Here is a 12,849-nt window from a genome sequence, read left to right as displayed (position 1 = left end):
TGATATAATAGGGCACTTTGAAAAGTTCAAAAATCTTAAGTTATTTTTCCTTAGTTGATTTTCAAAATTCTCCATCCTACGAGAAAAATAAGATCTCTATTCAACCAATTCCATTTGTACCTTCTTTACTTCATTCAAATTATTTTCTTGTTCCTCCAACTTTTCACTCAAATTAGTAAGAAGTACCCCCTGTTCCACCTTGGAAAAGACAGTTCCATAGTCTGTTTTAATAGTAGATAAACTCAGTTTAAGATTGGAATCCATGACTGATATGGCCTGCCACAGCGCCTCCATATCTATTTTATCTGGTTTCTTCATCTCCCCAAAGTTGATAATGTTCCCTCCTGAAGCACCTCTCACTTCTTCCTCTATAGTGCAGGGAGATTTCTGATGGTTCTAATCTCCTCCTTCTTCCGAAGGGCTTAGTAGGGATGTCCCTCCTATGCTGAGGTCGAACTCTCCCTCTCGGGGCCGCCGGACTCTAGACATTCCCTGCACTGGATCACTTCCGGGTTGGGGAGGAACCAGCCTCTGCTCAGGACTTAACGAAGCCCGGCTCTCTGCGCTGAGGTCCCCCGAAGATTCCGGGCTTCCTCCCAAAGTAGTTTGGGTCACCTCACCCAAACGAGCAAAGACGCTCGTTAACGTCGTCTGGATCAGCCGTTGAGGGGACTCAACCACTGGAGAGGCAAAGCGGGGAACTCCCTTTCTCTTCCCCATATCGCTACTGGGAAGAAAACTCACAATGCGGCTCCAGGTGAAACAAGCAGAACAGCTTGTTCAGGTGTCCACTCCCGACGTCATCTTGATCCTCTTAAGACTAACCCCTGTTTTCAGCGCCGGCCCCAGCGGTAAGAACTCTGATGTTTATAAAATTCCTATGAGCATTAGAGTTCTTACTGCCACGGCCAGTGCTAAAAATGCTAGCTTGGCTTTATAAAGAAGGGCCTTAGTTATCCATCCATTCTTATGTCCATCAGCAATAATAAAATCGCACATATAAATATTCATCCATTCCCTTTCTGCACAACAGCGGATTCCGCTTCGATTTCACATAGTGGGGATCCGGGATGGGCACTCTGGCCCCAATTTGGCCATCTTAGCGGCAACATGGGCTGAGGACTTGCACTGCACGCTAACGGCCCAACAGCTAAAGAGGACGCTGAAAAATATTCAGAAGGTGTCTCCTAATATTGTCCACTGGGAAATGCAGTTAAAAATTGTTTTGAGACTCTATATCCCGCTGGAACGGGCAGCCCGGATGGGGATTACTACAACTCACTCTTGCCCGAAATGTGCTCAAGCTCACGCTTCATTGGGGCATATGCTTTGGAATTGCCCCAAAATTCAACAGTTCTGACGACATTTAGGGCACTATATTACGCAGCTTTGGCGGAGGCGTTGGCTCCCACAACTGAAAGCTTTATTTGAACATTATAATATAGCTGCGTCCAAACCCAAAGGAATGTCAGCTTTTGTCACTAAAGTGCTTTTGATGGGGAAGAAAGCAATTCTTACTAACTGGCTGTCCCGATATCCCCCTTCCTACGCTCAATGGAGAGTGTTGATGATTGTTCATGCGACGCTGGAGCGGAGACTAGTGGGAGATTTAGATCGTGGACCGGGCCACAAATTCTGTCAGACCTGGGAATGCTTCTGGCAGGACCTCACACCATATGCTCTCAGTAGACTCTTGAATTGTTAGGACTATCTTACACTTTCAGCCATGGTTGTGGCATTGGACTTTTGGGGTGGGGAGGGAAGGGAGGGATGAGAGGGGAGGGGTGAGCTTGCACTGTTATTTTTTGGATTTGTATGCAACTTCTATTTGTATGTTCTGGTTAAAATAATAAAAATCATTTGAACATAAATATTCATCCATTCATCCTATTGTTAAAAATATTGCTGCTGTCTTTAAGGGTAACCAGTGACCATTATCAAAACTTATAACATCGTAAAAAGGTATGTTTTCAATAAAGTCTTACAGTATTCAAAAGATTGTTCTTCTGTTTCCTGGAAGATTATTCCACCATAAAGGAACCAGAATATAGAAAAAGGAATTTCTAGCCGTTTCATAATGAGCTTGCTTAGGATTTGGAAGAACCAATCAATTTGAATCAATTGGTCAAAGAAGGCGCAATGGTGTATATAAAATAATGTAAGCTGATAAATATTGGTAATCCAGTATGTAGCGTATGAAATGTAAAAATAAGCACTTTAAATCTAATTTTTTTTTTTGAATTGGCAACCAATGTAATCGAGTAAATAAAGACATGGAGGGGCATAATTGAAAGGGACGTCTAAGTCCGTTTACGTCCATCTCGCAAGTCGTCCAAAGTTAAAAAGAACCTAAGACACATTTTTGAAAGATACATCCAACTTTTTTTTTACTTTCGAAAATCATCTAATTATACGTCCTGCTGATCTGATCGTCCAAGCCGCTAAATCGTCCATCTTTATACCACATTTCCGTCCAACTTTCCGTCCAAGTCCAAAACGCCTAGAACAAGCCCTGTTGGACATGGGAGTGGTCTGCAAAGTGATGGACTGAACACCCAGACATGGCACCTAAATAGTGGGGTACCTTACAGAGCACTGCTGTGAACTTCACAAAAAGGGTGCCATAGTGTCTCCTCACTACAGCTCCCTTATAGGTGATGGTGAGCCCCCCAAACCACCTCCAGAATCCCCTAGACCCACTTATCTACCACCCCAATAGCCCTTATGGCTGCAGGAGCCACTTATATGCCAGTAAAAAAGGGTTTTGGGGGTTTATAGGGCAGTGCACATGTTTAAGTATCAATGCAGTGATTACAGAGGCTTATGGGCATGGGTCCTCCTCTCTATGGGTCCCTAACCCACCCCCAAGATGACTTAAGCTGCCTCTGTGCTGGACGACTAGGCTTTCCTATACCTGGTTGCCAGGTGATGATGGTCTGGAGGCTGAAATTTAAAGTTGTGAATAAAATTTTTATGGGGGTGGGGGGGGGTTGGCGATCACTGGGGTAGTGTGTGTGGGTCTGTATTATATGTTTTCAGTGCTTATCTGGTGAGTTTAGGTGGGTTTTTATGACTTAGACCATTTTTACATGGTCTAAGTCACAACTTCCAAGTTCCGTCGATCTGTATGCATGCTGTACGTCTAAGTCTAAGCCGGCCCACAACCCACCCAACTCCCACCCTCGACACGCCTCCCGAAAAGCCCCATTTAGCTTTGGACGTTGAGCGGCACTATGAAGGCCTAGGTCGTTTAGAAATACGTCCAAAACCCATTTTTATTTTCGGTGCTTGGATGTTTTTGAGAAATATTCGTCCAAGTGCCGACTTAGGCCGGTTTTTGGATGTTTTTCTCTTTCGATTATGAGCCCCATAATCGCTATATAACAGTAGGATGAAAAATTGGACTGATATTCAGCCCATGGCAGTCAGTGATTTTTAAGGTGCTGAATGCCACAGGCAGAATTTGACCAGATATTCAGTGTTGGGCCTAATCTGGATAACCACACTAAATATCTGGCTCTTACCTGGCCACTGGAAGTTTCCAAATTTATTCTAGGACTTAATATTCCGCCTATCAAGGAAATCTCTAGGCGACTTACAGACTAGTTATTAATGATATAGACAAAGACAGTGAGGGAAAAGGGTAGAAGTATAAAATTCAAAAAAATAGCGGAGATGAAAAGAAAAAAAAAGGATGGGTTCTGCATTAAGGCTACTCACATGAGTGCAGTCGTGACTGAGAGAGGGAAAGGAAGAAGTCGTGAATAAGCATCTGAGAAAATAAATATTTTGAGTTCAGCTTTAAATTTTTCCAAAGATGTCTGGAGCCTGAGAGGAGTATATTCCATAGTTTGAGGCCTTATAGTGAAAAAAATCTAGTGAAGAAAATCTAGTGAAAGGACAGTTTTGTTGTGAGGTCTAAGTGCTCCAGAGGGACAGTAAGGGGTTAATTTTCTGAAAAAGTAAAATGTTGTTTCTACATTAAGGATCTTGAAAACAAGGGAGATCTTATAGGTAATATGATGAGCAATTGGGAGCCACTGGGCAGCCTTAAGGATCAGAGTGACATGATCGAATTTGCGTTGTCTGGAGATTAATTTAATAGCTGTATTCTGAATGATCTGTAGTTAGGATTACCAGACGTCCCGGAAAACCCGGACATATCCCCTTTATAAAGGATTGTCTGGGCACCCGGAGGGATTTCCAAAACCTGGCAGTTTGTCCGAATTTTGGAAGTCCTGAGTTCGGAGGCTGCAGCTAGAAGCTTTTTTGCGCATGCGTTCCCATCACCATGATGATGTCATACATATGCGCACATGCGTGTGATGTAATTGCATCGAAGTCCATGCATGCACAGAGGCTTCCAAATGTGACCTTCGAGCTTGGGAAGGTTTTTGTGGGGGCAGGGCTGGGGGAAGAATAGGTGGAGGCAGAATGGGGTGGGGGCCGGGTGTCCTCTTTTTTTTCAAAGAGGAAATCTGGCAACCTTATATGTAGTTATTATCTGAGTGCTGGCTGATATTCAGACTGGTTCCTGGATAACTGCTTCAATAAAATTAGGACAGCCTTTATCAGAGCTACCAAGTTACCCATTCCAGGATGGATACTTTTTGGCTGGTCCTAGTTTTAAACTTACATCCAAGAGCAGTATAGTATTTGCAATCCATGATTTTATCTATTGGAAGCAGTGCTGAAGGTCCCACAATGTACCAAAATGAGGTTGGCAGAAATCCAGGAATGGCCAAAAAGTCTCTCTCCTGGAATGGGTAACTTAGTAGCTCTGATTTATACTATCTTAATTTTAACCAGGCACTTAACCTGATTAGAGGATTGAAAATCACTGTTAATGGGATAAATCTCTGCCCCACCCATACTCTGGACTACCCCAGCATCAAATGGATAGTTCCACCCAGAGTCCACCTCTGGACTATCCCAGCAATAAATGGATCATGCAGTCTTTTTCGGCATCACCTAGCCAGTGGGAGATAACCGGATAGACGCCTGATTGCACAATGTATCCTAGAAGCTCTAGTTCGTCTCTGGTTAGGTCAAGGAAGGTCAGTTTTGCTGTTCTGTATATTTGATATCTCAACTTGTTTATCACATACTACAAAGTGGTTAATAGTTGCTGTAATGGCGAGCACAGACTGAAGATATGCAAATAATTTCAACTATCATAATGAAACATAGTCCTGACTACAACATGTGAAGAAAGTAAATCATTACTTGATCATAAAAGAATGCAGAGTAATTGACAGGAGACACAACTGAACTGTATTGTGAGTAGCTCAGTACTGATAGTTACAAAATAGGGGAAATCTGACTCGTTCTGAATAAAGCCTTATGACACTGTAGCCCTCCAGTGGCTGGTACCGATGAGGAGGCAGAGGAATAAAATAATGACACCTGTTATAAAGATGGCATCAGTATACCAAAATGGGATCCAGCACAGGCCACCCTCAGCCCATGTGAAGGTCCATTTTCTATTAAACAGCAACTTATTGGCACTTGGTTAATAGTCTGTCTTGTAAATAAACATGAGTTGTATTTTAACAGAAGGAAAAAATAAAAAAATTGAGGTCAAACATGAAATTAAATGTTGCTTACTATTTCAGAGAGCGGGAAATCTACGATGACGTTGGCATTCATGGTATGTATAAGACAATGTGATGCTATATATTGTGTTGAAAACAAAACAGACAGGCATAGCAGAGCATTCTAACACACACCTGTGAGCTCCAAGAAGAGTGCTCAGGGCTTGCACTGTGACCAATTTTTGAAGCTTTGACTTCCAGAACCACTGGCCTAAATAGAAACATTGCTCAAACAGTCCTTAAAGTGCTGACATCCCAGTCAAAAAGGAGTCTTGGTGACCCCCCCACAGTGTGGGATGGAGACAGGTCACGACATCAGTGTGTTTCAACTTTAACAGTGTTGCTCAACAAACTCCAGTCATCTTTATTTAGTTATATGAGCTGATTCCATTCCCCCCCCCCCAACAGCCAGAGATGTACATAAGCGTATCATCTTCTGCTACCAGGACAAATCTTACTATAGGAGCTACACAGAAATACCGGTAAATGTTTTAAATATGATCAGGCAGGTGAGAGAGAGCAGATATCATAAGTATTGGAATAGGGCTGGGGGTCTTTATTGCATTTAGAAAATCAAAGATAGAAACAGAAACTTAGAAACATGATGGCAGATAAAGGCCAAATGGCCCATCCAGGCTGGCCAGATTTTGGTCTGTTAATACAGTATAGCACAGACAACCCCCCCCCCCCCCACACAAATCAGCGGACACCCCCCGACTTCAGGCAACACCCCAACCACATCAGCGGACACCATCCAACTTCAGGCAACAGCGTCCCCACATCACCTAACACCCCCGTACCTTGCTCTTCAAAATCGGCAGGAGAGAAGCCCACACCCTCCTGACTGGCCAAGTTGGCTGACTGATAACTGAAAATCAGTTGTAGCCAGTTATCTTCCCTCCACTCTCTTGTGTCCCTAGGTACCCATTTTTTAGGAAGCTAAATTTAGTGGAACTAGATTCCTACATGTAACTTCTGGAAAGAGGAGATATCCAAAGTAGAGGTTTAGTTGGCTAACTCCTAAAATTAGTTGGCTCAACCCTTTGCAACATCTGACTGTAAGTATCTAAGCAGAGAAGACCAGTTGACGTTAGATGTTCAAGAAAGATTGGGTGTTCTAGAGAGCAATGGTTCTCAATCCTCTTCTGGAGGCATATCAATCCAATCGGGTTTTCAGGGTTACCATAAGGAAAATATATGACTTTGCATGCAGAGGCTATCCAGCATATATGCAAATTTATCTCATACATATTCATATGGTAGTCCTGACAACCTGACTGGCTAAGTGTGTCTCAAGGAGAGGGTTGAAAACTATTCTAGAGGCATATAAACTTGCAGTTAGACATTTTGGGGCTCATAATCAGAACAGAAATACGTCTGCAAACCCGCCCAAATCGGCACTTGGATGACCTAAAAGACAGGTCATCAAAGTGCTGATAATCAAAACTGGTTTCTAGACCTATCCAGAGACTTTGTAGGCCTCTGAATCCCACTATGTGCCCAGAGCTGAAAGGGGTATTTTTGAAGGAGTGGTTAGGGCGGGATGTGGGCAGGATGTAGGCTGACTTAGACTTAGTCGTACAGTAGGGATAATCAAGTTTGACAAGACTGCCTGGACGAAACTTATACGTTGTGATTTAGGTGACCTAAAAACAGGTCTAAGTGCCCAGAAGATATCCAAAGTGATCAGAGAACCACTGCACCTATATGGCAGTAGAGTAGGGTTTGGGGGAGGGGCTCACATTGTCCACCACAAATGTAGTGGTTTGAATGGCTTATGGGACTTGCTACTCGTCTCTATGATTCACTAGCCCACCCACCAGGCTACTTAAGACATCTATGTGCAGTTCTACTAGGCTTTCTTATACCAGTTGCTGATGTTCTGGAGACAGGGGGAGTGTGGTGGTGTCTTACCTTGATGCATGCAGTGGTCATCTGGTCAATGTGGGCACCTTTGTGGCACTTAGACCCTTCTAAAACAGGTCTAGTTCCAAACGAATAAGTTCTATCCAGGATGTCTTGCAAAATGTTTGATGATTCGCAGCAAGACGTCCATATCTAACCCACCCTTGAGACTGCCCAAAGCCCACCCATAACACACCTTTACCCAATGCTTATCTCATGCTCTGAATGAACACCTCGCTAGACGTACAGAAAGATGCTTTTGATTATCGGCACTTGGACGTTCTGGCAATTAGGACGTCCAAGTGCTGATTTAGGATGCTTTATAGACATCTATGTTTTTTGATTATGGGCCCCATTGTATATCAAATACAAATATAAAAAAACCCTGTAATTATTGATAATAACAACAGTAACAGTGACACTAGAGACATTTGAAAAAGAACATTAGAAAAATAACCCTCGCATAAATTAACTAGACTGAGTCAGTGCTGCGAAGATTCAAGAGGAGACCAAATTAAATGCTTACTCATTATGGATCCCATTGCACTCTGTACATTGTAATCCAGAGATATGAGAACAAAACCCCTTTGCCTGCACTGTAGGTCATTAGATAAACCTCAATTCTAACCAGCTTCTGTGTTTCTTTAAATGTCATTCTGCAGATGAATTATACGATGACATAGGATTAATTATGAATTCCCAGCCCCCACTGCCTCCCAAACCACGGTAATAAACTACTTAAGTTCTATCTTGACTACTTCAGACATGTATTGCTGCTGGGGATGTTGGAGGGGCAGAATTTCAGCTATTGCTGAATAGCGACATCTGCTGGCTGGCTCAAGAATGCAGTTATGCCAAGTTCCAGAGGAAGCCACAGCTTGTAACTCTGAGCCAGACAACTGTCACAGCAATGTCTGGGTAAAAGACAGGAAAGGGGAAAGAAAACACAAATGAGGAAGAATATTCCAGCCACAAATAAATTCTCATGGCACTGCACCCCAATTGGGGTAGGTTCTGATTGTGCTGGAAGCCCAAAGGAGTAGGAGGAAATTGCTGGGCAAAATTTTTTTTAAAAAGAATAGATTTCAATAAACTATTTTCCCTAATAATGAAAATATACTTGATACTACAGAATAAACTGGTCACATTAATGATCATACAGGCACATGCCTCCTAGTATTCAAAACTATTTAACAAGCCAGAAACCATGCCTATCCGTGGATATTTAGTGGGAAATAGCTAATGGTATCAAGAGTCATTATACCATCATCTCTATATCCAGGGTAATAACCATCAACCTACACCTTTAGCTCTACATCCAGAATAATAACTAAGAGTGATAGATATGGTGTAGTTTGATGGTTATTACTCTGGATGTAGAGCTAGGGTTATCATACAGTCGACTCCACCTAAGTGCATGTCAGATAAGCGCATGCTCTGGTTATCCGCACCTGACCACCACGGTCCCAGGTTTTTTTTTTACATTAAAGTCAATGGACATAAACTCTTGATATTTGCAATTCTGATAAGCACACAATCTGGTTTCGGAACAGCAGTCTAGGCCTAGCCATGTGTTCGAACTTTCGGAACTGCACTGAGGCGTTGCGTGGACAAAAATCATTGTCTTTGGCTGAATGTGTTCACCATACTGATTTCAGACGCCGCTTAGGCATTGTTATTACAGTATACAAAAATTGGAAGGGCCTGACCCCTGAGAATTGTGTACTCCAGGTCCTTCTGCAGTTGCTCACACAGATGAACTACAGTATGGTCTCCCAATTAAAGCGACAGAGACCTATACACCGCTTTCAAACATAGCGAAGCTGTTGGCTTCAAGGTGCCTGCCTGTTGAATATGAAAGCAACAAAAACCAAGGGATAATCCCAAACTTCAAACGTGATTACAGGTCACTCATCCTAAGATATGTGATGGCAGTGATCGATGCAAGCACGGAATCCTGCCCCCGAGCTGCTGATCTCACGAGAAAAATGACGGTGCTCGACTCTCTTCACATGGTACTCCAATTAAGCGCATGCTCTGTTTAAGCGCACATGGCAAACCGGTCCGAAGGGCCTGCACTTAAGCGGAGTCAACTGTATTTAGTGATATAAAATCCTGGACGCATGGCCCTGCCCCATTCCGCCCCCAGGGCCACCAAGTTCTATGTCAGCCCTGCCCAGTTCTGCCCCCAACCCCACCCCCACAAAGCCTTGTCTTTTATGTCCCGACCTCCGATACGCATCTGGAGGGACTCTGAGCATTCGCGGATGCGCATGACATCATCTGCGTATGCTCAGAGGCCCTCCAGATGTGGCCAGAGCTCAGGGCTTGCCAAAACCCGTACCAATTGCTGGGTTTTGGAAAGTCCATCCAGGCACCTGGAGAGTCCTCAAAAAGAGGATTTATTTGGGCTTCCTGGACATCTGATAACCCTATGTAGAGCTAATGGTGTCAAGAGAGGTAGGTGAGGTGTCAGTTAATGAGCCTTTATTCTCTTTAGCAGTGAGTTATTGTGTTGAGATACAAAAGCATTACTACTACTCATAGTAATTGTCTCATTTACTGTATATTATTGTGCTGTTTAGTATGTCCAATGAGGCACAGGAATTGGCATTAAAAGCCAAGAATGAGAAGAACACAATAAAAGCTGAAAAAGAAGAAAAGGATTTCAGAAAGAAGTTTAAGGTATGTAAGAAAAATGACCACTAGAAAATGGTGGTTGGTACAGCAATATGTGAAATGCTTCCTTCCTTCAACCCCTTAATCCATCTCAGTCTCACCGCTTCTCTTCCTTTGAAGTCCATTCTGTCTGTCTTTTTGCATCTCTACTCCTCCACATAGCTGTCATTTACCGACCCCCTGATAAGCCCACTCTTCATTCTTGACTTCATTCTCACTGACTTTGACTCCTGGCTTTCCCTCTTTCTTGAACATTCATCTCCCTCCCTCATCCTTGGTGATTTCAATCTTCATATTAACAACCCCTCATACTCTAACACTTCTAGGTTTCTAACCCTAACATCCTCATTTGATCTTCAGTTGTGCTCCACCTCCTCTTCCCACCAGAATGACCATTGCCTTGATCTTGTTTTCTTCTCCAACTGCTCTAAAACAAATTTCTCCACGGCAGTCCTTCCCCTCGCTGACCATCATCTGATAACTTTAACAATCCATCACCTCCCCCCTAGCCCCGGCTGATCTCCTCTACATTTAGGAATCTTCAGGCCATCAACCCTGGCACTCTCTCCACTGCTGTTTTGCCCCTCCTCCCTACTACTACGCTACACAAGTCTGTAAATTGATTCAGTTGACATGTATTATCTTCTGTGATATGTATTATCTTCTGTGATATGTATTATCTTCTGTGAAATTGAAGTATCATAATTCTTTACTGTTCCTGTAACTTACTCTTATCCTGTAATGTAATTCTACTGGAATTGCCCAGATATCTTCTATATTGTAATCCGCCTAGAACTGCAAGGCACAGGCGGAATAGAAATCCCTAATGTAATGTAATGTAATGTAAATGAGGCTGCCTCCTTCTGTAATAGTGTTTCCCCTTGCCAGTCAGGTTTTCAGGATATCCACAATGAATATGCATGAAAGAAATTTGCATATAATGGTGGCAGTGTATGCAAATCAAGTTTATGCAAATTCATTATGGATACCCTGAAAACCTGCCTGGCAAGGGGGTATCCTGCCAGAGTATCTCAAAGCCCAATGGGTTGATTTTTTAAAAGTACATGTATATTTTGACCCAGAAGCTCAACCAAATCTAACAATTGAGACCCAAAATAAGATTAAATAATTAAGTTGGTTTATTGAAAGAAATAAGTTTGACAGTTACAAAGGAAAATGTTTTATACATCAAGAATCTGTATCACTGGAGGCTTTACAAATAAATCACAACTTAAATTGCAGTAAACCTCTTCTCTAAACCCTACCTCTTGATTCTATGTCTATCTATTCCCTAAATGAATCAGTTTCTTCCTTCAACTACAACTAAATGTATATATATATAATCAATGGAAACCCATACGATAACCAAGTCTTTCTCTGTAACAACTTAGAATCCTGCAAAAACAGGAAGGGGTCCCAAATCAGGATCAAACTTCTCCAGCCAAACCCCTCTTCCTCTCTCAACAGCTTTTATGCATTAATTTAGGCCATGTGATGGGTGTCTTCTGGGCTCATGTTCTGTGTCCAAGCTCACAGAGGGTAGACTGCTGAGCACACAATACTAGCCAATCACCATCAGCCAGCATCAGTCACCCTTTCCCACCTCAACTTATGATTGGGTAAATCGTGTCAACTCCCTTTTTCTTTGTCCCCAGAACTCCTGCACAATCTGCACAGGTCTAGGTCACCTCGACTCAGCTAATCTTGTTTATTCTTTGCTTCAGCCCACTGCTTCTCTGGATGGTATCATCTTCCATCCAACCCATACATATGATCAATTGCCAATCATTATCAGCCAGATAGCAAAAAGCCTTGCTGGTCTGACATATCTAATTATGAAAAGAGGATCTATCATGTTACAGAGAAAGAGCAAAAATCTTCCTACCTCCATTTTGATTCTCTCTATATCTCCTATCTTGCTATCCCTAAACATACTGAAATGTTAAGGTAGCTTTTGTTGGGTATGGTAGAGTGCTTAATTGTGTCCTTGGTATTTCAGTTTGAAGGAGAAATAAAGGTTGTGACACGGATGATGGTTACTCCAAGTGTTGGTGTTAAGAAAGGAAGCGGAAAGGATCTTCCGATCAGTGGAGGGGAACTTCTAGATGTAATTCATATTAAAAGCAAAGATAAGGTCATTTGTCGCAACGCTCAAGGGAAATGTAAGTATAAAATGAACAGATTCTAATGGAATTGTGGGACTCAAACTCTAAGCAGAACTCAGGGAGCTTATTACTACAAGCAGCACTAAGGGAATATGTGTAAAGGGATTTTAACACACTGAAATTTGTTTCTTAAAAAACATGATTGATGAAGACTTTCAAAGTGGTAGCTGTGTTAGTCTAGTGCAGTGTGTCTCAAACTTTTTTTAGCTCCTGCACACTAAATGGAGCAAATGTTTTTCAAGGCATATTATAATTGAAATTATAAAATTGCAAAACCAACAAAAAATTAAATGTGAGAGTTATTTTTAAAAATTCTTTAAGCTATATATGGATAATTATAACATCAGGGAAACTAAATTAGATAGAATTGCTAATCAATGCGATGGATGTGCTTATTTTTGAGTTCAAATTAACTAAAAATGCTTGATGGTCAACAAGCAAACACGCATTTCATCATCCACCACCTGCGGTCGTGTTTGTTTCTTTATTTAATTTCTGTCAGAGCT

At 42.2% G+C, this 12,849-nt stretch overlaps 1 protein-coding gene across 5 annotated transcripts in view; it reads left to right on the top strand.

Annotated features, from left to right (window-relative positions):
- The window catches only part of PRAM1 (PML-RARA regulated adaptor molecule 1), a 126,217-nt gene that overhangs the window by 106,515 nt on the left and 6,853 nt on the right, over nt 1-12,849 (top strand). For all 5 annotated transcript variants that reach the window (XM_033957356.1, XM_033957357.1, XM_033957355.1 and 2 more), the window contains 4 exons: nt 5,616-5,650; nt 8,162-8,225; nt 10,085-10,184; nt 12,178-12,340. In XM_033957356.1, the coding sequence (XP_033813247.1) occupies nt 5,616-5,650; nt 8,162-8,225; nt 10,085-10,184; nt 12,178-12,340 (362 nt within the window). The remainder of the gene's footprint in view (nt 1-5,615; nt 5,651-8,161; nt 8,226-10,084; nt 10,185-12,177; nt 12,341-12,849) is intronic.

The sequence above is a fragment of the Geotrypetes seraphini genome, chromosome 8, assembly GCF_902459505.1.
Source record: "Geotrypetes seraphini chromosome 8, aGeoSer1.1, whole genome shotgun sequence".
Taxonomy (NCBI): Eukaryota; Metazoa; Chordata; class Amphibia; order Gymnophiona; family Dermophiidae; genus Geotrypetes; species Geotrypetes seraphini.
Note: the sequence above shows the minus strand (reverse complement) of the source record. Positions and strands in the feature narration are given on the sequence as shown.